This window comes from Chiloscyllium plagiosum, chromosome 33 (genome assembly GCF_004010195.1).
Source record: "Chiloscyllium plagiosum isolate BGI_BamShark_2017 chromosome 33, ASM401019v2, whole genome shotgun sequence".
NCBI lineage: Eukaryota > Metazoa > Chordata > Chondrichthyes > Orectolobiformes > Hemiscylliidae > Chiloscyllium > Chiloscyllium plagiosum.
The window spans coordinates 30,737,115-30,763,482 of NC_057742.1; the positions used below are offsets into that span (position 1 = coordinate 30,737,115).

Sequence of the window (26,368 nt, forward strand, 5' to 3'; positions counted from 1 at the left end):
ATCCGCATCCATGAACACCAACTAGCCACGAAACGACACGACCAGCTATCCTTAGTATCCACACACGCAGATGACAAGCAACATAAATCCGACTGGGACAACACTACTATTATAGGACAAGCCAGACAGAGAAGAGCCAGGGAATTCCTAGAGGCATGGCACTCATCCACAGATTCAATCAATAAACACATTGACCTGGACCCAATATACCGACCACTGCAGCGGACAGCTGGAACTGACAACCAGAAGCGGCAGTTTCAAACGACTACAAATACCAGAGGAAAGATCACAGAAGCGCTTCACAGGAGGCTCCCAAGCACTGAGGATGTCACCTAGTTCGGCGAAATTCCCAGTTCGGCGAACAGAACCACAACCACTCAACTGAACTCACCACATAAACACTTTGTTGTCAGTGAGGCATGTGTAAGAGAATTTAAATGTGTGCATAACTAAAAGAATGAAATTATGAAGTGTTTTTGTATCGGGTAGTTTTGTTTCCTCTTGAATATAGAACATAAGTGATGATATAATGTTGAAAGTGATTTAAGGATTTTATAGGGCAGATGATAAAAACCATTCACTTTTTTGGGGCAAGTTTTGAACCAAGGGTTATAAATTAGAATAACATTTGAAGGGAGGAGTTCAAAGGTAATGTTAGGAAGAACTTATTAACACAAAGGGTAAAGGAAACCTGCAAATTTCCACAAAAACAGTTGACACAATCTTATTAAGCTCAGAGCTTATAAAAACCAAGGCATGTTTATTAAGATAAGATGAAGATCGACCACAATTTACTTGAGTGTTGACATAATCTTGAAGAGGTGAATGGCCTACACATGTTTCTGTGTTCTATTCTACTTCTGCTTACTAAAGCCATTAAGAGTTCAGCTTTGCTAAATCAACCCAGTTGATAGCAGGTATTGAGTTACCGTTTTCTGAAATTCTGATTTTCTTTTTTTGATAAGATATGGTTTATCCTTTTGTACAGCATTCGGTTTTCTGTGATGTAATCTGCTGTGAATGTTTCTGTATATCCCCAATCGCCTCTTCGAAAATTCAAAAGACTTTATGCTGAACGTCTACCCAAAAATAAAATTTGAATTTTGGGGTCCCCATTCAGGTATAATTAAAGTACAAGAGAGAATATTTGTCTTTCTTTCTCTCCTTCTTCCTGTTCTGAAAATGGATAACTCATAGGTGAATATAGAACTGATAGGTTTGAATGGCCTGTTTTCACCGAGTTGCTGATGTTCTGTACAATCATAACGGAACACACAACCAAAGATGAATGCTATATTGTGAGTGTGAGTCATGTATGTCAATAAACGTTTACTTGACAACATTTCTTGTTTAGCTTTCCTTTTAAAGGAATTCACCACTCAAACTAAGGTGAGTGAATTTAAGTCCAAATCTTGGGTCGGATTTTTAGATTCTATTTGCCTTCAGTGAATATCTGTGCCACCCAAAGTGATGAATATTTGTTCTGGCAAATAGAATACAGCCATACCCTGATGAAGTGCTCCTAGTCAAGATACAATGCAGTTTAGTTTCTCACATTGTCTTAACATTGTTTTTAAATCAACCTCCGAAGAGCTACAGCTGGTATGCAAACGTGGCATTATGTTTAATTTCCTACCATGAAATTGATATCTCATGTCAATTTAGAGACTGTTTTGTTTAGTTGTACATGATTCCAAAGAGTTGGATTAAAAATGTCCAGACACTTCCATTAGTCTGGATTGAATTTGAATCTAGGCTTAAGAGCTGAGAATTCTTCTTCAAATGTTTGGTTATGAGTATAGGTTTTTTTTCATTTAATCTTTTCTGAGCTATAGAGAATGTGTAAAATATAGTTGAATAGTCCAGATGTCAGCTGTGGGTCAGTTGATAGTATTCTTACCACTGAGAGATTGCGTGTTCCAGCTGAATCAGGGGATTTGAGCATAAAATCTGGGCAAATTCCTCAATGAGCTCATGAAGAAGTGCTATCATTTTATTTTAGATATTAAGCCAAAGTCCAGCATTTGCTTTATATGGGCATAAAAGGTTTTATGTCACTTTTCCCAAGGAAAACAGGTAAATTGTCCCTGGTATCCTGGCTAATATTTATTCTTCAATCAATCTCACTAATTTCGATAAATTTTTAAAAATTATTTGGACAATCTCATTTGGCATCTTAGGTAATGGAAACTGGAAGGGAGCAGCAAACCATGGTTGGGGTGAGGAATGAGTGAGGGAAGTGGAGCTATTGGGAGTGGTTAGTGATAAGAGCAGGAAGGAGTGCAAAGAAAGTAGGGGAAGGGTTGGAAGGAACAATTTTCTGTCTCATGTCAGTCTTTAATGCTGGCACTCCCTAATACATGCATAGAGTGCGTCCTCTGGATTTGTGGTATCAGACACAGCCATAAGTATTTTTATGTCTGTAAAATGCTTTGAGATGTTGCGAAAGATACAATTCATTCTCTTTCCTACTTTTATAACTGAATTACTCATTCACTCACTCAATATTGAAAGATATTTTAAACTTTTACATGGTAAGTGTTGTTCTTTTTTTATTATTGCTCCCAGTTTTCATCTCTATTCTTACCATGAGTTGATGTGTCCAGTTTTTATTATTTCTGTCCCTGGTTCACTTGACTACAAATGTGTTTTAGAGAGTCAGATGAAAGTAGATCAGAATAGATGGAGTAGCAGCATTAAAAAAAGGCTTGTTTTCCCTAAGGTCCTTACTGCACAATAACTTGCCAAGTGTCCAAGTTCTTAGATGGTTGAACTGGCACTTCCAAATATAGAGTATCATGGGAGTGCAAACCTGTTGAAACTGTATTTTAAAGCTGAGTATTAAATGAGCTAACCTTTTGAATGTAGATTGACCACTGCAAAATCAATGACTATTATACTAACCTTAAAGAATTAAGGTGTATTAAACATCTGTGTTGAAATGTTAGTCTTGATTCAGTGATAACACACGCACTTCAAAGTCAGAGGCACGTGTGCTGAAAGCTTATTCCAGAAACTTCAGGACATAACGTAGGCTGATAGGATAGAATTTAAATCTGATAAAAGTGGCAGTTTGTTTTATTAGATTTCTGCATAACTTGCCTTCTGTACATTCTAAGCATTACACAGACTAATCAGCATGCAGTAACTCCTCACAGTTATTAGGTACTTATTGTTGCTCAGAAACTCAAAATTTGGAATGCCTCAGTTTTGTTAGTTTGTCCTTCCCCTTAACAATGGGCAAGTTTCTAAATTTAGTTTTGACACTGTCTTATGACTTATCTCCAATGTCCTACTGTTTGCAATAATGGCTTTGTTGTCACCTGGACAGACTGACCCAAGGAAAGCCTACTTACTAGAGAATAGTGTTTTTACTATGGGCTGCAAACTTGAGTCATTTTTCTGTTATGTACAAGTTCAACCAGAAAATGGATGCAATTGCAGAAATGAACATCCATTAAAGCATAATGGATGAACATATCTTAAATCCCTGATAAAGAAACTGTTTCAATGCTGCACAATGGGCTTTGGCCCTTCAACTAAAGTTCTCATTTTTTAAAGAAAGGGAACTTGATTAAACAATTGTTGTTATCCTTTCATAGCAATTCATACAATTTTTGTAATGCCAAGTGGCATGAGCACGCAGCCAGTCAACGTAGTGTAATGGCCTTTTGGTAGTCAAATAATATGAGAGAACATGGATAGAGAAAAAGTTGATCAATGGCACTGTTCCCAGGAGTTTGTATTTGTTGCGCTTATAGTACTTCAATGCCATTTTTCTCTATAGCATTCTATTCCTCCCAATCTCATGAGACAATGTTTTCTTGAATAGTACTGTGAATGGGAAAATGCAATGAATATAATTTTTTTGTTTTTGCTGAAAACAACAAATGCTGGAGACCATAGCGATTCAGGCAGCATCCATGGAGAAAGAGCAAGCGAATGTTTCGAGTCTAGCTGCTGCTTCATCAGAGCTACAGTCTGACTACTGTGACCACCAACATTGGTTGTTTTCAGTCTAGAGTCCTGCATCTGCAGTAATTTTTTCCTAAGTTTTAATTTTGGTTTTGTGGATAAAATAGTTCTGCATACATCTGATAACTAAGCTTTCACTCTGTCAATGCACACCTGATCTTTCCAGACCTCCAGTGGAACGTTTTTGATATTGAGAGAGTATGTGCATTATATTGTGAAAACAGAAGCTTGGTAACTTGGTACCATGCCTTAAATACATTATCATTTTTCTTACCGGACAGCCCAACACTAATAGGAGAATGGTAACCTGCAGTGGTGCATTGTGCATGTGCAACAAATCATGAATTATGTGATTGGAATATTTGTTTATAAACAATGCATTTGTGCTTTGTTTAAATTCACTGATAATGGCAGTCACCAGACATTTTACGATAGTGCATAAGTACAAAAAAGGTATTTGATTAGATTAGATTAGATTACAGTGTGGAAACAGGCCCTTCGGCCCAACAAGTCCACACCGACCCCCCGAAGCGAAACCCACCCATACCCCTACATTTACCCCTTACCTAACACTACAGGCAATTTAGTATGGCCAATTCACCTGACCCTGCACATCTTTGGATGGTGGGAGGAAACCGGAGCACCCGGAGGAAACCCACGCAGACACGGGGAGAACGTGCAAACTCCACACAGTCAGTTGCCTGAGGCGGGAATTGAACCCGGGTCTCTGGCGCTGTGAGGCGGCAGTGCTAACCACTGTGCCACCGTGTACTACTATCACTGATTTATATTAATTATTGCCCACATTTAATTATAACTGATTTATGTATAATCTCGCATTGAGTTTTGAGAGATTTTTGTTCTTGCATTGATTCCTAGTATTGGGAGAATCGTAAGTGTTGTCTGTATTTCTGGTTGAGTGCATTTGTGATGAATTTGTTTTTTTGTGATGACTGAGTTCTCTGTGTGGCATGTCAGGTGCAATCCAAATCAGGATTATGGCCCTACATTTCTCCAGATCGAAATTTGTAATTTTATACCATTTTGAATAAAACTAGTTTTCCACATAGAAAAGACTCTTTTATTAGTAAAACATTTTTCTGAGTGCTGCTAAATTACTTGATAATGGGCCTTGCAGTCACTACCGTCCTCTATAGTTATAGTATGGTCTCAAATGAATGAGATCTAACCACTAGATTTATTGGTTAAAATAAAGCAACTGCAGAAGTATTTTATCAGAACAGCTTATTTATTCACCTAAAACAAATTTGATCAACACTACTGTTTCAAAGCAATATTTTACAAATGTTTTATTCATAGAGTAATTCTTTCTCTTTATATTATGTTAATTTCAAAACCATAACTCCACAGCATGTTATGGAATGTAGGGCTCATAAAATTAACATTTTGTCACTGATCATTTAGTGGGAATAGTCAAAAGGTTTTTTTTCAAAAAATAAATCTTGCATTTAGCAATCATTCTGATCTTGACCTTGACAGTGAAAACTTGTTGGGAAAAGACAACTATAGTACCTTAGTGCAAGAGTTTTTTGCAAAATCTGCCTGTTTGTAATTTTATTTTCTCCAGAGTTTCTATGTCTTGATAGTTTTCTTGTTACTTTCTGTTTCATATTCCTGTTTAGTTGGCTTCATGCAAATTATTTTCATTTGATTTCTATTCAACAATGGCATTTTGTTCTCTTAGTTTCTTGTGGTTTTTGTATCGTAGTAAGAGATGTATAGCTTCAATTACAGTTTACAGGTGACAGGGAGAAAATGGCATTCATGCGACCAATTGAAACATTTTGACTCTTAGAGCTTGTCAGTTTAACAGCATGTCAAAAAATCAGAAAGAGAGTTGATTATATCTTTCAAGTTCAATTGTTCATAGCTATCCTTTTGTATTAAAGCAATTGGTAACACATTCATCATTATGGATGATGCTATTGAGCGATTCTTAAAATTAAAAAAAACAATCCAACCAAAGCCTTCTGTGTGGGTATCACTGTAGCAATTCAAATATTTTTACTGAAATGGGCTCATAAAAAGTTCCTGGTTTGTCATATGGATTTGTTATTTCTGTTATACATTTGGTTTGAATTATTGGAGCTATATTAGCCACTGTTTGTTTGTTTTTTGACTTCTGGGTGTACATTTATATTTAAAAAAAAAAGGGGTTCCAGTTTCACAAAAACTGCCTCCACCTCCACCTCCCCCCCCCCCCCCCCCCCTCCACCCAACCCCCCCGCCAGTTCTTGCTCATGGATTGAAGTATCTTGTTTTGACCCTCAAATTCAGCATATAGCATGTAATTGTACGAACTGTCAATTCTTGTGAATGTTGCAATGAGGTCAGGTGAATTGGCCATGCTAAATTGTCCATAGTGTTAGGTAAGGGGTAAATGTAGGGGTATAGGGCCTGTTTCCACACTGTAAGTAATCTAATCTAGACAAAAAAAGTTTCCTTAATCTAAAATTCTGAAACATGTGTGTGAAATGTATATAGTTTAATAATATTGATCTTAACTTTAGGATGACTATTTGTTTCTGAGTAATTTGTGTTTTGAGGAATAAGATTCATTTAAACATAGAGGTAATGTCAGGTACTGCTGTTTTGCAGTTGGAAGCTTGTTTTTAAATTTATTTGGTGATTAAAATGCTTTCAATTAAAACGAGTCTAAAGGAAAGGATGAGTTAATGCTTCATGAACACTCTATTTAGCAGTTTGCACTTGACCGACATCAATGGAGAGCTCAAACCACCCTGTGAAGATGACGACCATTATTGGCCACTAATAGTGTCAGTGGCAGTGATCTACGGCCAAACCAGACATTTATTTAAGCTGTCAGTTAAAAGTGTGAAATGGTATGCTGTCAGTAACTAATTATTAAAATTTACATAGTAATGACTTACACTTTAGATAATCTGCCCCCATGTCTGTCTTTTTATAGACATTGTTATGCAGCAGTGAAAACTTTGAACCATTGAGGCAGCCTAGTTATTTATATCAAATGATGAAAAATACCAGAGGCAAAAACAGTAGCTTTTTTCCCCAAAGATAAGTAAAAAAAAAACTTATTCCAAACAAAAGCAGTAAAAGCAAAATCATCTAGTGTAGCAACATTGAAACTGAGGAATTTTTGATAATTCATACTTTCACTTCTTAATTTTATAAGAAATCAGACATCTTGGTTTTCACTTCCTTTTGAATATTTTTTTTCACAGGCTGATTTCTTAAAGTTATTCAAAACTAGTGGATAAATTGTAGATTTACTGATTTGTGGTCATACAAATACATTTTTCAGTTGGATTTTCAAATGAGTTGATTGAATGTTGTCGTTCTGGTCCTGTGCCTGTGTAGCTAGCAAGGAAAGCGCACAATTTGTGTTTTGAATCAGATCAAATTCATTTTAAGTGTTGTCAGAAATCTGAAGGGTTGTTCTCAAAATGATTATTACTTGGAAGATCATACTGGTTTATTGCTCACTGTTAATTTTTTTCACCCATTACAAATATTTTATAATGTTCTTGTAATAAATTTTGAGCTCAAATGAAGCTTGCAATATTTATTCCTATGTGGAGGGCTGTATGGAATGGTGAGGTTGGAGGCAATGTGAATATATGGCTGATGTCCAAAAGGCACTGCTGCACTTTCTCATTTTTTTAAGAAGAATTTTATTGAGACAACAATCTTAGGCTATATCATTTGCTGAAAAGTTGCTGTTTAAAACTACAGTGGACATTTACAGTGGGAATATAGTAAGTAGCATCCAAAATTTGCTCAGAGACAGGAAATAAAGGGTATTGGTTGATGGCTGCTTTAAGATTGGAAAGCAATTTGCATCAGCTTTGATTTCTGGTTTCGTTAGGATATATCTAACTACTTCTGGAATGTATTTCTGAATATCTCTAAAGTATTTCTGCAGTCCTTCTAAGCATCTCCTGCCACGATCAAAGTCTGAGTAGAGCAGTTGCTTTGGGAGTCCCATGTTGGGTATGTGAATGAGATGTTTCATCCAGTGGAATTGGTTTTAAATGATTAGCTCATTGCTGGAAAAATTGACTTGACAGAGGATGCTGCACTTGCACTATTTTTCTTGCTACCAGTTTTGGAAGATCTTGTGAAGACATTGCTAATGGTATTTCTCGGTACTTTGAGGTGCCAATGTATATTTTTCAAGTCTGTGAAGCATATAGAAAAACAGGGCTAATTGTCCAATAAAGTACAATGTTGTTCTTGGGCTTTAGGTCTTATTCAAATACACTTTACCTCAGTCAACCAAAGGTTAAGCTGGCACATTGGAGGCAGTGATGAATTTCATCATCTGTGTTTGTCTTTGTGGATAAGTGACCTGAAAGACACAGAAAAAGGTCCATGCTTCCCAAGATCCTATTGTCAAATTTGAGGAGAATGCTTCATAAGTCTTCAATGTGAACAAAGACAAAAGTTTCCCAGTATTCCCGACATTTGAATTTGCTGAGTAGTGAAGATCAAATCTGAAGCCTGTCGAAGAATAAAACTGCTCTGCAACTCTAGGAGGTGTTCCTCAGCCACTGGGAGGAGCTGGTTGATGAGGGATCGACAGAGTGATCTTTCTCATACCATACAGCAGGGAAACTCCTCTGTAGTTATCACAATCATATCTGTCTCCCTTCTTGAGTACAGTCATGATCATAGCATACCTAAGATCCACTAGCATACAGTCTTCTTTCCAGGTGAGGGATATGAGGTTGCATACCTGTGCTCAGGAGTCTTTCTGTGCCATGATTCAAAACTTCACTGAGGTTCTGTCTGCTCCAGAGATTTTAAGTTTCCAGCTGTCGAATGGCCTTGTCAGCTTCATTTTGGATCAGGGTGGTGGTGAGACTGAACTAGATGAGACATTGAGGAATAGAGTTGAAGATATTTAAGTTGGAAACAGCTTTGGTTAAGTTTTTCTTAGTGTTACATCCAGCAAGGACTGCTATAAGGAGCACCCCTCAATGTTTGGCTCTCAGTGGGTGGGTTCTTGAGTGTTAAAGCCATAGATCATCTTGATGGTGCTGAAGGAGCTATTTCATTGGATTACCCACACTATTTCCACCCATCATTTATTTTTTATTCGCGAGTTTTATGCTGTATTCCCTTCAGTTGCCTGTACGACTGCTGCTGTTTGAAGCATGGGTATATGTCCAGTTACTTAAACCTGTGTTTATGCTCGAATTAGATCAGGTCTGTTTTGGTCACTTTCATATACCAGCCATGATGTCTCCTAGTAGATACACCAAGGACCTTTTCACGGCTGTTTGTTTTGGTGAACCTTAGGGTCCACCAGCATCGGGGAAACAGTGTAAGCACCTGATGGCTGAAGATTGAGATGTTAACAGTGGGGCACTACCTGAGAAGAGTTAGTGGAGTAAAAATAAACAAAAGAATTGCAGATGCTGGAAATCTGAAATAAAAACAGGAATTGCTGGAAAATCTCAGCAGATCTGGCAGCAGCTGTGGACAGAAATCGCAGTTAATGTTTCAGATCCAGTGACTTTTCTTGGACACAAAACGGTAACTCTGATTTTTCACCACATATACTGCCAGATCTGCTGAGATTTTCCAGCAATTTCTGTTTTTATTTGAATTAATGAGGTTCTTGTGACTTTTGATGTTGTTTCTTCTTGGATTTTGTGTGTTACTTCCCTATTTGAGGGCTAGGCTGATGGAAATACTAAATCAGGTATGCTAGTGGAAATGCTAAATTTGCTCCCCCAGTCAAACTGTTCCAGTACATTTACAACACTGGCAGCTACCTAACAATGTGGAAAATCGCCTAGGTATGTTCTGTACACAAAAAGCAGAACAAATCGAACCCAAGCAATTTCCACCTCATTAGTTTACTCTCAATCATCAGTAAAGTGATAGAAGGTGTCATCAACAGTGCTATCAAGCAACACCTGCTCAAGATTAATTGGTCAGTGATGCCAATTTGGTTCAGCCAGGACCCCTCAGCTCCTGAACTTAATACAACCTTGGTTCAAACATTAACCAAAGAGCTGAATTCCAGAGGTGAGGTGAGAGTGACAGTACTTGACATCAATGCAAACATTTAACTGAGTGTGGCATCAAGGAGCTCCATCACAATGGGAATTGATGGGTATTAAGGGCAAACTCTGCACTGATTGGAGTCATACCTGGTACATAGAAAGATGATTGTGATTGTTAGAGACCAGTCATCTCAGCTCCAGGTCATCTCTTCAGGAGTTCCTCACGGTAGTGTCCTAGGCTCAACCATCTTCAGCTGCTTCATTAATGACCTTCGCCCTATTATTAGGTCAGAAATGGGGATGTTCGCCAGTGATTACACAATGTTCAGCACCATTCGTGATTCCTCAGGTACTGAAGCAGGCCATGTTCAAATTAACAAGATCTGGACAATATCCAGGTGTGGGCTGAGAGGTGGCAAGTAACATTCACGCCACATAATGCCAGGTAATAACCATCTCCAATAAAAGGCAATCTAATCTCTCCCCACCCCTTACATTCAATGATGTCATCACTGAATCCCCCACTATGAACATCCTTGGAGTTACTATTGACCAAAAACCTGCCACATAAACAGTAGCTACTAGAGCAAGTCCAACGCTGGAAATACTGTGACAAGTAGCTCACTTCCTGACCCCCCCAAAGCCTGTCCTCCATCTGCAAGGCACAAGTCAGGAGTATGGTGCAATACTTCCTACTTGCTTGGATGGGTGCAGCTCCAACAGCAGTTAAGCTTGAGGCCATCCAGCACAAAGCAGTCCACCTGATTAGCACTGCATCCACTCCTCCAACACTGAAGCTTAATAGCAGCAATATGTACTGTCTACAAAATGCACTGCTGAAATTCACCAAAGATCCTTAGATAGCACCTTCCAAACCCATGATCACGTTCACATAGAAGGACAAGGACAGCAGTTATAAGGCACCATCACCACTTGCAATTTCCCTCCAAGCCACTCACCATCCTGACTGGAAGCATATCGCTGTTCCTTCACTGTCACTGGGTCAAAATTCTGGAATTCTCTTCCGAAGGGCATTGTGGGTCAATCTACAGCACGTGGACTGCTGTTGTTTAAGAACGCAACTCACCACTATCTTCTCAAAGGCAACTAGGGACAGGCAATAAAATACTGACCAGCTGGTAAGTCCCACAAGCAAATAAAAAGGAAGGTACCCACTGTGATCACTCCAGCAGTCATTAGTTCCTGTCATGGCAAGAGTCGTGTGAACATTCTGACAGTCCCTTGCTCAAGGTCATGCAGGTGTCAGTGATTGGACCATGTGTTATGCCCTCAGGCGTTGTACTTATCTCATCAGTGAAATGATACGTTGTTAGTGGCAAGGTCTTTTTCTAGACATTTCGCCTTTGGTGGTTGCTTTTCTTATGCCTTCTTTGCTTTTGCACAGTTTGAGATTCATGTCCTTCCTGGCTCTAATATTGAAAACTCCAAGGAAGATCAGAATGACACCTGTTGCAACTTGACTAGGGTTTCATCAGGGCCTGTTAGAATTCCTCCATCCCTCAAGTGTAGGTGTGTATGTTTTGATAATAATATACTGATTCCTTGTTACCGCTGACTCTGCCTATCCCACAGGGAGTCACTGAGGTACCAGGTAACATCATATTTATTGCAAAGCCTGGCCTGGAGAGCTATCGGTCCCTTTTTACAAGGTTTTCCCACAAGAAAAGCTGTGTTTGCCACCTTGTTCTTTCAGCACTTTGTAAATCACGTAACATAGCAATGTCTGTGTTGAGACACTTAAGTTCCCAATCTGTGATGCCAGTGTGATTCTTAAGTCTGCCACAGGTGGGGTTTTGCATGAGGATCCTGATATTCCAGAGTCCAAATTTCATTTAAATGAGTGGAAGATGCCTACATATGAACATTGTTTGTGAATGTTGGACAGTTATTGCATGCTGACTACTAATTTTTTTCAGAGAAAGGACCTGGTCCAGTGGCAGGACTTCCCAAGATAATCAGAGGTCAGGTTTTGTTATGAGACATTCTGTGCATGATTATATGCAGATGCATATTATTGTAATTTTTTTTACTATCAAATTAGTTGTACAGAAAACTATTGCAATGTATGCATAAAACATGTAAACCCATCATGAGCAGGAATAGGTAACTCTGCCATTCATTAAGGTCATGTGTGACCTAATTATTGCACAATCCCACCTGTTCCGATAACCCCTCAATCTTTGCTTACCAATCACTTATCAACACCTGCCTTAAAAATATTCAAGAATTCTGCTTGGAACATCTTTTGAGGAAGAGATTCATGATCCTCAATGAGAGAGAAATTTTCTTAATCTTTTGTCTTAACCAGATAACCCCTTTTAAAATGTAAACCTTAGTTCTAGATTCTCCCACAAGAGGAGGAAGCACCCTTCTACATACACCCTGTCGAGACCTCTCAGTTCCTTGTATGTTTCAATCAAGTCACCTTTTACTTTTCCAAAATCCAATGGTACATGTTAACCTGTCCAACCTTACCTTATAAGACAATTCTCCAGTAGTCCAGTCAATTTTCTCTGAACTATTATTAATGCATTTACATCCTTTCTTCAAAAGACCAGTACTGCCCATCAGTACTCCACATATAGTCTCACTGTGTATAACTAAATCATAACCTCCCTACATTTGTATTCATTTCCCTGTGTAATAAATTAAATTTCCTATTACTTGTTCCATCTACATAGGAACCTTTTGCCTCACGCATGCTAGGATATCTGAATCCCCTGCATCTCTGAGCTCTGGAGTTTCTCACCATCTGTGTGATATACTATTTTATTCTTTCTGCCAAAGTGAATCATTTCAAATTTTTTTCCACATTATACTCCATTTACCAATTTTTTGGCCACTAAACAAATCTGTATTCATTTTTACCCCTACTGAAGCACTGTAGGAAAAAAACAAGACAACTAAATGTAATGGCTACATGGGTTGCAATTGTAACGAGTGCGAAGTCATATATTTCAAAGAACAGCACAAATAAATAGGATGCTGTGAGGTTACAGGGCATAGACCCATAAAGTTTATAAGTGCAAACTGAAAACACAAAAATAGCCATTAACCCTAAAGTGCCAAAAAAGATAAACCTCTAATGATGGAGGAGGTGCAGATTGGTGCACACAATCTTGTAAGACAGAAGACAGTTTAGTATTTAAAATGTAACTTCTCAAAGCTGCAAACTGAAACAGATTTTTTTTTGTTGGTTCAGGGTGAAGGTGACGGGTGACAGGCAACTTGTATGTGTTCTGTTCTGTTCCCTCTGAAACTGAACGCAACTTCATGATTTTGGTCATGTATGAGTTAGAGCACAAATCCTGAAGTTAGAACGTCAACCAGCAGTTGCGGCAATACATAAGTATTTCAACATTCCCTGTTCCTACGTTGCAACTTGAAACTCCTTTAAAAAGTTGCACTTTATCCATTCTGGAGTAACTAAGTTATAAGTTGTAATGACTATCAGAATGGCTGTGAAAAAATAATTTCATGATCAAGTAAAATTAATTAAATTTCTAATCTCAGTTTTTAATTTTTAGAACTTATTGCAGAATCCTTTTACCTTTTATCCTCACCAATTGTATCACTTGCAGTTTTAAATCTATGTAAAAAATTGTGATTTTAATGCTTGTTTCCTGTTGATCATTGGAAATCATTTACTCTGGCTGCTTGAACACCCTAATGACATCATTGCTGATCCACAGTGTAACTATCTTGTAAAGAATGCTGCAGTCCGATGCAGTACTACTGCGCAGAGCCAGAGGTGAAATTCACTCCAGAGAAATTACTATACTTCTGTGAGATTTACTTCATGGTCAACGACCAGTGTCCTTGCTTTGCACTGACTGCAAAATCCAGGCCATCAGAGATTGATTGATGCTTTCCCTGCTCCCACTAAAACAAGTTTGTTTTCAGTTCTGTTGGTTATGCTTGCTATTAATTTTCTCTGTATTTGCTGTCTGATCAATGTATTTCTATACTTTCTGTCTGTCGTTAAGATTTCTTTTTCATTTGTGCTCTGTAAATAGATCTCATTTGAATTTGGCAGTAATGACTAAACAGCAGAAGCTTAAGTAATGGGCTTTTGTTGGTACAGACAATGTTGTCAGCCAGTTATTCAAATCAATTCTGAAAAATATATATTTAAAATGTTCAACTGGTAAAAAGTGACTTATCCAGAGACCCTTTACTGATAAATTAGTATCGGGATGATCTTTTCCGTTTTAAGGATGTCTATGTTACTTGAGACCAAAGTAATGTACTTTGCTTTGGGACATGATCAAAATAATTGAAAAACCGAATATTTTAAGAACGCTTGCATAGCCCTCAAACCCGGTCTATAAGTTGTGTTTTGAAATCCATATAAGAGTATGAAACTACATTACATGTCCACAAGTTCCCAGTAAAAAGGCAAACTTTAGGGCTTGTATGTTAAAGTGTAAGTGAACTTTTAATGACCTGATAAGTCATAGTTACTAATAAATAACCTCTTAAATACTGAAAATTTAATTTTATGAGAAGATCTGTATTTTTTTTTTGTCTGTTATAACCTTCTCTTAACTTGGTCTTTAATTCCACTTCTAATTTTCAATTTCTATACATGATTTTACCCAGACTTAGTATTCCACTAATTACTTATTGGTCTACATGCCCCATTGAGAATTCTTCATTTCGAATGACTGAAAAGGCACATAGTGGCTTATCCTACTCACAGGACATTCCTTGGTGAACAGCAAATGCTGTCCCTTTGGTGCTGGCCACAAAATCCCAGTGATTATTTTCATTATGCTAAAGAACCCAATGTTTACCCAATACCTTAGAATCTTAGAATCCCTACAGTGTGGAAACAGGTCCTTCGGCCCAACACGTCCACACTGACCCTCCGAAAAGTAACCCACCCAGACCCATTCACCTACCCTATTATCCTATATTTACCCCTGACTAACGCACCTAACCTACGCATCCCTGAACACTGTGGACAACTTAGCATTGCCAGTTCATGTAACCTGCAAATATTTGGACTGTGGGAGGAAACCGGAGTACCCAGAGGAAACCCACGCATATATGGGGAGAATGTGCAAACTGCACACAGTCGCCTGAGGCTGGAATTGACCCCAGGTCCCTGGTACTGTGTCTTCATGATGATGAAGCTTATTTACAGAATTTGAGTAATCTTTCTGTCCGCTTCATGATGGATGAAGTTGACCTTCCTAAGAAAGTATTGAGCTGTAAGCATTACTGAGACCTGTGCTGATATGCAATATTGTTCATCTGGTTAAACCATAATAGTACTACTTCATTGAACCTCCTGGCTCCTGAGTAGGTATGGTGCGGATGAGCAGAAATTGTACATTTGGGCAAGTTTTCAATAGCTTGCTTTAAAGTTTCATAAACGTGGCATATTAGGCACCTCACAGCAAAGATAAACTAGCCAGTTCATCTTGGCCTCGTCATCAGTTGGTTTATCTTAGTGTTTGTGGTGAGAGGGAGTCATGAACCAGTGCTTCCATTCCTGAATACTCTGTTGCTAGACTCAGCATCTGTTGTATGATGAGTACAGAGCAGCATTGTTTCAAGCAATCTGCAAACACTTATTTTCTAGATTTAGCCAGTAATTTGGACAACCTACAATGTTCCATCTCGGTTGGTAGAGCAATTAGAAGTTCCAGTGCAGCTCAAATGCAAGTCACTCCTTCAGTTAAAAGTGTGCATATGACTGCACAAAAAGATTTAAAATGCAATGTGCTTACATGAAAAGGTTGTCAATTCCAGAAAATAATTAGTGGGAATGTTGATCAAAGGCTGGCATCTTTGAGTTTATATTGATCAGGTTGTTTTTACCATAATTTATGTAAATATACGTGCAACAGTGGAATACAAGAATTGCAAAAGTTTAAATGTAAAATCAATTTTAGTTAGAAATTGAACGATTAGACCTTACACACAAGCTGCACTGCATTGCACATTGTTTATCCTCAAAAGTGTCATCGATGCTTTTTCTCAATTTAACATGCCCCATGAATTTAATTTTGTTTCATACTCTTTTTTAAGATTAGATTAGATTACATTACAGTGTGGAAACAGGCCCTTCGGCCCAACAAGTCCACACCGACCCGCCGAAGCGCAACCCACCCATACCCCTACATTTACCCCTTACCTAACACTACGGACAATTTAGCATGGCCAATTCACCTGGTCTGCACATCTTTGGACTATGGGAGGAAACCGGAGCACCCGGAGGAAACCCACGCAGACACGGGGAGAACATGCAAACTCCACACAGTCAGTCGCCTGAGGCGGGAATTGAACCCGGGTCTCTGGCGCTGTGAGGCAGCAGTGCTAACCACTGTGCCACCATGCCGCCCACTTGTACTTTTATAAATCAACAGATATCCGTCAATGTGTTACTAAGTGCTGTATAGCGAGCTCTGGATAATAAGCTCCGTTTGGAAGATGCAAGAGGTCATGACACGATAGTATCATGATGAGTACATTCTGAATCTAAATCAACACAAAATTAATGAGCACAAGTTTTTTTTTCTCCTGAATTTAATGTCTTATTCCCAAGGTGTCTGCTTATTGTTTAGTTGACTGTGCTCGTCAAGGTGCACTATGAAAGGATTGTCCCTTGAATGAGCTTGAAAGGTCAAGAACTAACCGAGAAGTGATATTTAATTTAATATGCGCAAAATAATATTATTGATCTTAAAATGTTTAAGTTTGCCATAGAAAGATGCATTAGATCTTGTTGTAGACTGGACCTGCAATTCAATATTCCTCTCTTTTGAGATGAAGGGATTATTACTTCTGCAATTACTTTGCTTTCTTTAAAATGTTGTGCCTGAAGCAGGGTGATAGGAATAGGAGTAGGCTATTCAGCCCATCATACCAGCCCCATCATTCTCGATCATGATTGGTCTTCCTTTAATGTTATTAATCTCTAGAAACCTATTGATTTTTGTCTTAAACTCATGCAATTATTTAATTTTTCACTGCCTTTGTAGGTTAGAAATAAAAGGTTTGTAGGTTTCAATAATATCATTACATCAATAAGATTTCAATAAGGGCAGCACGGTGGCGCAGTGGTTAGCATTGCTGCCTCACAGTTCCAGAGACGCAGGTTCGATTCCAGGCTCGGGTGACTGTCTGCGTGGAGTTTGCACATTCTCCCAGTGTCTGCGTGGGTTTCTGCTAGGTGCTCCGGTGTCTTCCTATAGTCCAAGGATGGGTGCAGGTTAGGTTTATTGACCATGCTAAATTGTCCATAGTATGCATGCTAGGTGGGTTAGCCATGGGGAATGCAGAGTTACAGGGGTAGGGTTAGGTCTAGGTGGGATGCGCTTCTAAAGGTCGGTGTGGACTTGATGAGCCAAATAGTCTGCTTCCACACTGTAGGGATTCTATAATCCCTGATTATTCAAAACTATGCAAAGTAGAAACCTAGTTTCCTCCATCTTTCTCCAGGACAGAATTAATCTGGTAAACCTCAGTTGCACAGCCTGTATGGCAATCTTATCCTGCTTTTGTTAAGGAAAACAAAATGACACGTAATCTTCCAGGTCTCCTCAAAGCTCAAAATAACTACAGCAAGGCATCTTTATGTCTTGGAGTCCAATGTCTTGACATGAATGCCAACATAGCATTTGCCTTTCTAATTGCTAAATGCATTTGCATGCTAGCTTTTGTTGAGTCATGAGGACACCCAGGTGCCTCTGGTTACCTGAATCCACTTGCTCACCATTTAGGAAATATTCAGCCTTTTTTTTTCTACTATATGAATAACTTGACATTTACTTGCATTCTATTTCACTTGATATGCTCTAGCCTTTTCACTTGGTCTGTCCAATTCCTCTTGAAGCTTCCTTGTACCCTGCTCACAACTTATGTTCCCACCCAGTTTGGTGTTGTCAGTAAATATTTCAATGGGTTCATACATCCACATAATTTATACAGATTGTGAACAGTTGCGAACCCAGCTTCGGCCTTATCACAGAGGACTGCAGCACTGTTATGTGCTTCTCTTGGACAACCAAGCAGTCACACGTTCCTTATCTGCCTGCACACCCCATGCTGCAATGATAAATGTGCTAGCTGTGTGTGACTCTGACCTGGAAAGGTACAACAAAGAGTCCAGCTGCCCACTTGAATTTTGAAACCCTCAATAGGGTTAAGCTTAGCTCAAGTTAGTATAGATAGTGACACGTCCTTCAGATGTGTTCATCTTGGACAAGTAATGCATCCATGACGTTCCAAATTCCATGGTCAAGCTACCCTGCCATATTTTCACTGTACTGACTATTTATTCCAAATAGAACAGCTTACCAGTTACACGGCATCAGCTCTTTCCACTGCGCCAAAGTAGAAGTCAAATGCTGAATGGTGAAAAAATTAAATAAGGGGAAACTAAGCAAAACTCTCACCCATTCCATTGAAATCTGCACTCTACTTGCAAACTGTAAGGAGACCTCTATGTTTATACTCTTTTGGAACTACAGTGCAAGAAAGGACCAACTCATTTTAATGAATTCACAAATCATCTACTCGCTAGTGGAGCTTGTTAACTCTGCCTGCAGTTAAAAGAAGCTTCCTTTACTTTCTTATCTTGGTTTAGTTCTTAGTACAGTTCTCTACAGATTGCACTTCGAAATATATTATCACTTAACCACCACTCTGCATGATTGATGGTTAAATGACTTGAAACTTTGAGGTGATTTAAAATGATAATGTGTTAACTTGCTTTTTGCAGGTTTCCACTGATTTGTGCAAATTTGAGTTGAATTTGGCCATATCTTTGAGATTAAATAAATGCTTAGGTATTTATCAACATTGACAAAATGGGCTAAACTTCAGGTCCAACTTGCCAGTTGTGCCCATAGGGAAAATTTGAGTTCATTGTTAATTGTAATATTACTTGATGTTGCATTGCACTTCTTTATAAAGTTTGTTGAAATTAGTGATTGCTTGTCAAATTGTATTTCATAGAGTTCATTACCTCTTGAATTTGAATTCCTCTTGGTGAATATGTAAAATTTTAAAATGCATTTGCTTTACGTTTTGCTTAAGCATTTTGATGTAGCAGTCACTTTTACGTACATAATCCTGATTACTTTGCAGATAAATCAGTTCGGTTTTTATTATCATCCCAAAATGCAACTAGAGTAATGCAACAATTTACTTAAACGGATCTTTCTGATGAGTTTATGAATTTCAGTATCCCTATAATGACTAGAGAAGCTCTTTGATAAATCTGTAATAATTTCGGTATATTTACATATACATAGTCTTTGCAGAATTAAATGTGATTATACTTGCTTCTCAGTAAGTTGATTTATGATTTAGCAATGGGAATTGGTCAGACTTGTCTCTTAGTATGCAGTAAAGAAATTTCAAATCAAAAACCTAGTTATGACTTAGTTCAACTAAATAGATGTGTGTGTACATACTAGAATACACAATCCTTATAGCTCCACCTGCAATGTTAATCTAATATTGTAAAAATAACAGCGGTCAATTCCTGTGAGCTCTGAAATAAAAAAAATCATAATTTTTCCTAATAATGAACAATACAAAATAAACAATTTTTCATAATAATAAACAAATCTAACTTATTTCCTAATAATAAACATAACATCAGAAAAAGTGATGAGCATGTCCTGGGCAAATAACCTTGGAGAGAATCTTGTGTGAATGATGAGGGTTTTGGCTGCTCGTGGAAAACTGGCAGGAGCATTGCCTCTTTCAGGAAATGTTCACTGTATTTTTCTTTGCTCAGGCAATGCACATGCCACCATTCTCCCACCTGCTAAACACACAGGCTCTAGGTATAGGAGTGAATAGTTACACCTGCCAATAGCTGCTCATCACCTCTATTGGACAACAGCACCATTCACTCTCTAAGTCTCTTCCTTTTGGCTCATTACCCTCATCCTCAAAAATCTTTTTGACCAACCTTTCTGACCATCTCTGATATCCTTTAAAGTATGTTTTAATACCTCTGTTCAGTATAAAGCATTTTACAATATGAAAAGTGATTACAAGGTATACATGTCTATTTACAGAAAAGTTCATTCCAGCAATGTGGAAAATTCTAAGCTATGTTAATGCCAAAGGGGAGTTGAGGTATGAATTGTAATAATGGACTAGGATTGGTGTGTGTTTTAAAAAGGGCCAATTTTATGTCCAGACAGCAGTTTGGGTAAAGCTTCCTCATTTTTTTAAAGTCATAAAATAAATCAGCAAATCTTTTTTGGAAGCCCAGCAGCAATTAATTTGTTCTGGTAGTGATTGCCTAATCACAATTGAGGAGAAAGTGAGGTCTGCAGATGCTGAAGAAGGGCTTATGCCCGAAACGTCGATTATCCTGTTCCCTGGATGCTGCCTGACCTGCTGCGCTTTTCCAGTAATCGCAATTGAGAATTGGAGTTCTCTGCCCCATGATACCTGACTTATGTGAATGTTGCAGGAAATGGAAATGGTCTCAAGTGTTAGTTGTATACTAAAATAAGACTGGTGGATTGATAGGTAGATTCTGCAGTCAAGATTGAATAGTTATCAGGTTCCTCTTGAAGTATTGATATTATGATTATATTTCCTTACTAAATTGAAGAATTAATATAGTCCTACTTCTGGCACCATAATATTTTCCAGTGAAGTGCCTACTAAGAGTACCTGGTTCATATATTTGTAAGTTAGCAATTTGAAGGTATAATTAACAAAATGCTGAGTACTTTGTTGTTATCAATCATTCCAAAAATCCATTCACAAATTTTATCCCAGGAATTGGTGCTGTCACCTTTACCAACTTCTTCCAAATCCTCTTACATAGTCTTGCTTTTTGGGTGTGGTATTGAACCGGGTGCACCTCTGAGATAAAGTGTAATTTCTTTTCGATTGGCACTGTTTTGATTCAGGTTCTGAGAGCTAGGTATGTGTCAACTAGGTCTTTCAGGTGTATGGGGATATGCATGTTTGGACTACGTAATAAGTCTGCACATTTTTCCAACTGACAGATTTAGAGACCGGTTTTCATGTTTTCAGTTTGTCTGAGACGAGTGCTTTCCTTTAGCAGGACATAGCTCAGACTGGATCTGTTTACGAAAGGACTGCTTGAATCAAATTTACAGTCAATACTAGGAACCAGACTGGCTCCAAAGCATCGATCTCTTGCTTCACTTCAGCAGAATGTACTTAACTTTTGTTTCACTCAGCTGATAGATTTCTTGCAGACTCCACAAAAGAACGCTTGCAATGCAATTTAAAATAAAAGGACTTTTTTGGAGCAGGAAATTTATAGAAGACACCTTGAGAGTGATTACTTGTTAATGAAGTTTATCTTCAGTTGATGTTGTTTTTAACCTGGGAATTTAATTGGTACAGTACTAATACAGAGTTTGTGTGTTACTTTAGGCTTTGGTTCCATGCAGCAGTTTGTGCTGTCGTTGCACTTCCTGCTACTGAATGTTTTTCTGAAAAATGAATTGCCTGGTACTGCATAATTTGTAACAGCTATTCCACCTCAAAACAAGTTTTGTGATGTGCAAACTCAAGATACGATTTGAGCACTCATGCAAGTTTCCCATTCACATATTTCCTAATCTCTGCTTGATTCTGAAAAGGAAGATGATCATTGAATGAATCATTAAAACTGTACTTCTCATTGTGAACACTCCAATTATCTATACCAGATGTGGAACATCTGGAATAAGCATGTTTTTGTCATGGTTTCAGCACACAACATGATGTAACTTCAAGCAATAGTAAGTGTTTGATAGCTTAAAAATAATTTGAACACTTAAATTTTGTAGGGGTGATCTACTACTATGACTGTCTGGAAAGTAAAAAAACTTCATAACAATCCAATAGAATTGCATTAATTGCAACATATTTTCAAATTTACTTTATTATATTCATTGCTTTCAACCCATGTTGTGCTGCATAAAATAGCGTTTATGTTTATTATTTGTTGTAGTGCCTTTCTGACCTGATGATATGAGAAGTCTGATGTGTTAGAAAATGTAGTACAGTTGGTTCTGGTATAATGCTCTAGTTCTGTTCTCGCATGTTATAAGAAAATCGCATAGTAGCAGCACCATTTAAACTAATGGGGCCAGAATAGAGACAGTAGATAATAGGTGCAGGAGTAGGTCATTCTGCCCTTCGAGCCTGCACCACCATTCAATATGATCATCCTTATAATCACGTTAGAACCGATGCGTGCTTCAAAAGCTTTCGCTTTAGAAGCAGTGTCCCCAATTTATCAGTCATGTTATAGCAAATTCGCATTAACAAAATGCGTGTTACAGCGGAACAACCTTTAATATACTTTGCTAATTCTCAGCACACTCCTTGCAGGCCTTTCCCAAGGCATTACTAAATCTTTTCAATGCTCAGATCTTTCTCATTTTCAAATATTTATTTCAGAATTCTTTATGACAAGAATAATGCAGATTTAATCAAAGAGCTGGGCATTTACTTTATTGAAATTTGGTTGGAAATTTAGTTTTTTGCTCCTGATTTCAAGAAATCTCATGAAACAGCTTTTTAATAAAAATAAATCACTGACAAGGTTAAAGATTTCAAATGAAAATGGCTGAATTCTTCCTAATACAATTCATTTTAGAGTTGCCATTTAGCTGAGAGGTACTAATAAATCTGTCACAGATCAAGATAGTTCAACTTGACAACGCTGCAAATATTGTTAGGATGAATCTGCTATCATTTTGGGGATGCTTGTAGTCTTTTATCATTCTTGAGTGATTGACTTCACTATCAGAACCATTTTTTTAAAAAAAAACTGTAATTTGGCATTTTACTGAAAGCAAGCTGATTTATTTTTATTGTATATAAACAATTTGGTGCATCATGAATTAGCTGAATGAAGATCTTTTACAATTTTTAAATGGTTCTGAATTGACAAGAAACAGAAAATGCAGTGAAACAATATAAAATTATTTAAATTTTATTGTGTCCTACACTCTGTCGTAGTTGTTGTGCCATTATGGAATCTATTTATTTTCAGCAAACTGTTTAAGAGCCCATTTGTTGTACAAGTTTGATCTGAAGAAATTGGGTTCAAAGCAAACATGAACAAATCATATCCAAGTCTTGCATACTTCCGTTCTGCTGATTGTAAGGACCTTACATAATGTATATTTGAGAATTCTTGGTCAATTTTTCAGTATCTGCAGGTTCTTGATACAAAGCTACTCAGTTCAAAACAAATTGGCATTGATTTGCTCTTTTGCAAGGGTGGCTCTTAAACAGAAAAACACTTTTTTTATGTTTTTATGAAGGTTTGGCTACATTATGGCAGGGAAATAAACCTTTTATTGTTTCTCGAGATAGTTTGCTTGATCTGAGGATGTTGGCTCCCCACTGTTTACAGAATAATTTGCACTTTGCTTGGGTTGTTATAAAATGCAACATGTTCTACATCTGGAACACAAACATTCGTGAAGGATTAATCATTTTAGTAGGTTTTCAAAAGCATGTTACAACTAAAATTAAACCTTGACTCATTGAAACTCAAAGATTTATTATTTCAAAACCCAAAGTTATCTTTATAAAATATTAAATGTTTGACAGGTGTGCTGACGAGACCGAGCACTATGTAACTGTTGAAGAAATGTAATTGAAATTTGTCTATCATTTTCAAAATTTAACATATTGGTATTTTTTTCTGTGTCTTCTCATAGGATTATGCAGAAAAAGAAAAAGCAATTGCAAAAGCTTTAGAAGACCTGAGAGCAAATTTTTACTGTGAATTGTGTGATAAGCAGTATCAAAAACATCACGAGTTTGACAATCACATAAATTCCTACGACCATGCTCATAAGCAGGTGAGTTACTACTGATATTAGAATGGACATTCTGAAATCCATTACTTTGGCAAAATAGGAAAAGTTAATACTTGTATTATTTTTCAAAGAAATCTTATGCTTCATGATTTTATTTTGCACAAATTGAGCCACGGGTGAGAATTTATTGGGAAAACACCTATTCAGATTTGAATTACACACATTCCTAATTTTGGCAAAAAAACTAACTCTAATACCAGGTCCTTCGCTATTCATTTTTGCCAATGGCACTTCCCATTTTCATTCACGTAGCTTGAGGTAAAGACTTCTGTGGTTGTCAGAACAGGGTGGCTTGTGCTGAGCAGACAATAAATTTATTCCTTGAATTTTTAAAAGATGGTCAAGATTCGTACAATTTAGAGTTTTATTCAGGGACTTTACCATACCCAGCAGGAAATCTAACTTTCATGAGATGGCATGCTGTTGGTAAACAGTAGAACCATTGGCAATCTTTGAAAATGCAGGCACCTTTTCCATTATGTGTTTGCTTTGTATTACACAGCACAATTAACTACCAGATAGGTTTATTTGCAGTTAAATAAGCAAATATTAATAGTGAGGTATTGTATATTGGGAAGGCCAATTTTGTTACTTTCCACGACATTGGCAGTGGTGGTGGCTGGGAATTATCCAGTGTAGAAGGTTGATAACATATTGGGATGTCAGGCTTTGACCCATTAGTGTCCACACAATTTTTTTTATTTATTCATGGGATATGAGCATCACTGGCTGGTCCAGCATTTCTTGCCCATCCCTAGTTGTCCTTTAGAAGGTAGTGGTGAGCTATCTTCGAGAACCATTGCAGTCCACATGCTGTAGGTAGACCAGTAATGCCATTAGAGATGGAGTTGCAGGATTTTGACCAAGCAACACTGAAGGCACAATGATATATTTCCAAGTCAGGGTAGTGAGTGGCTTGGAGGGGAACCTGCAGGTGGTGGTGTTTCTATGTATCTGATTCCCTTTGTCCTTCTGGATGGTGGTAGTCATGAATTTGGAAAGTACTGTCTAAGGAATATTTTTAAATTTTGCAGTGAATTTCATAGACACTACACACTGCTGTTTCTGTGCATTGGTGGTGGAGTGAGTGTATATTTGTGGATATGATGCCAGTCAAGTGGACTGTTTGTCATAGAGTCATAGAGATGTACAGCATGGAAACAGACCCTTCGGTCCAACCCGTCCATGCCGACCAGATATCCCAACCCAATCTAGTCCAACCTGCCAGCACCCGGCCCGTAAGCCTCCAAATCCTTCCTATTCATATACCCATCCAAATGCCTCTTAAATGTTGCAATTGTACCAGCCTCCACCACTTCTGCTGGCAGCTCATTCCATAGGTCTCTTTTATATCTTTCCACTCTCACCCTAAACCCGCCCCCAGGGAAAATACTTTGCCTATTTACCCTATCCATGCCCCTCATAATTTTGTAAACCTCTATAAGGTCACCCCTCAGCCTCCGACTCTCCAGGGAAAACAGCCCCAGCCTGTTCAGCCTCTCCCTATAGCTCAAATCCTCCAACCCTGGTAACATCCTTGTAAATCTTTTCTGAACCGCAATCACTGGCGAACATCCCCATTTCTGACCTTATGATGGAGGGAAGGTCCTTGATGAAGCAGCTGAAGATGGTTGGACCAGGGATATGATTCTGAAGAATTCCTCCAGAGATGTCCTGGAACTGAGATAACTGACATCCATCAACCATTTTCCTTTGTGCATTGCATTCACTTACATCCCCTCAGAAAAGGTGGATTGGCAAATTCAATGTGGTTTTATTATTTATTATTTGGAATGAAACATGGATTTGGGGTTTTAAACAGGTTGCCCAGGTTTTGGAGGTGACTTTCATGACTTTGGAAAGTTATATGTCTGATTTCTAATTTAGAGCGATGATCTATCAGACCAGTGCCACTAATGATGCTTTATTATGAACCTCACATGACAGCTAATCTCTGTCAAGCACCTATTTTCATTTTCACTGGGGATTTTATAGGTTTTTGAAAGCTTGTTTTTGCATTATTATTGGTGTTCTCTTTTTCTTATAAAAACAAAAGTCATTTCTGGAAATTGTTTTCTGGAGCATGGGAACTGTCCTTTGTCATTGCACATGCCACTCTGTATCTGTTGATGGAAATGCACCTCTAGGCACATGCCAACTTTCCAGGGAGCTGGTTGTTTCTTTAACAGCATCCTGAGAGTCATAAATCAATTCCTACAACCAAGACTAGAGATTCAAAATCAAGACCTTGAAATAGGTGTCTCCATTCTCTAAAATTAAGAGAATTCTTTATTCAACAACTAGATTAACTCCTCACTAGAATAACTGAACCAAATGATTCAAGACATGGCTGAAAAGGAATTTAGTGTGTACAGTTCACCATCTATTATATAAATCCATGGTAACAAGTGAGTTTTTGCCAAATTTTTGTTGTAAAGAATAGCCTGGTTCAATGAAGTGGACCCTTACCCTGTGGGTGAACAACATTTATAATGTAATGCTAATTTCTTT

The 26,368-nt window shown here is 37.9% G+C and overlaps 1 protein-coding gene across 6 annotated transcripts in view; it reads left to right on the forward strand.

Annotated features, from left to right (window-relative positions):
- The window catches only part of gpatch8 (G patch domain containing 8), a 204,435-nt gene that overhangs the window by 157,955 nt on the left and 20,112 nt on the right, over positions 1 to 26,368 (forward strand). For all 6 annotated transcript variants that reach the window (XM_043675226.1, XM_043675229.1, XM_043675230.1 and 3 more), the window contains one exon: positions 23,696 to 23,839. In XM_043675226.1, coding sequence (XP_043531161.1) covers positions 23,696 to 23,839 — 144 coding nt within the window. The remainder of the gene's footprint in view (positions 1 to 23,695; positions 23,840 to 26,368) is intronic.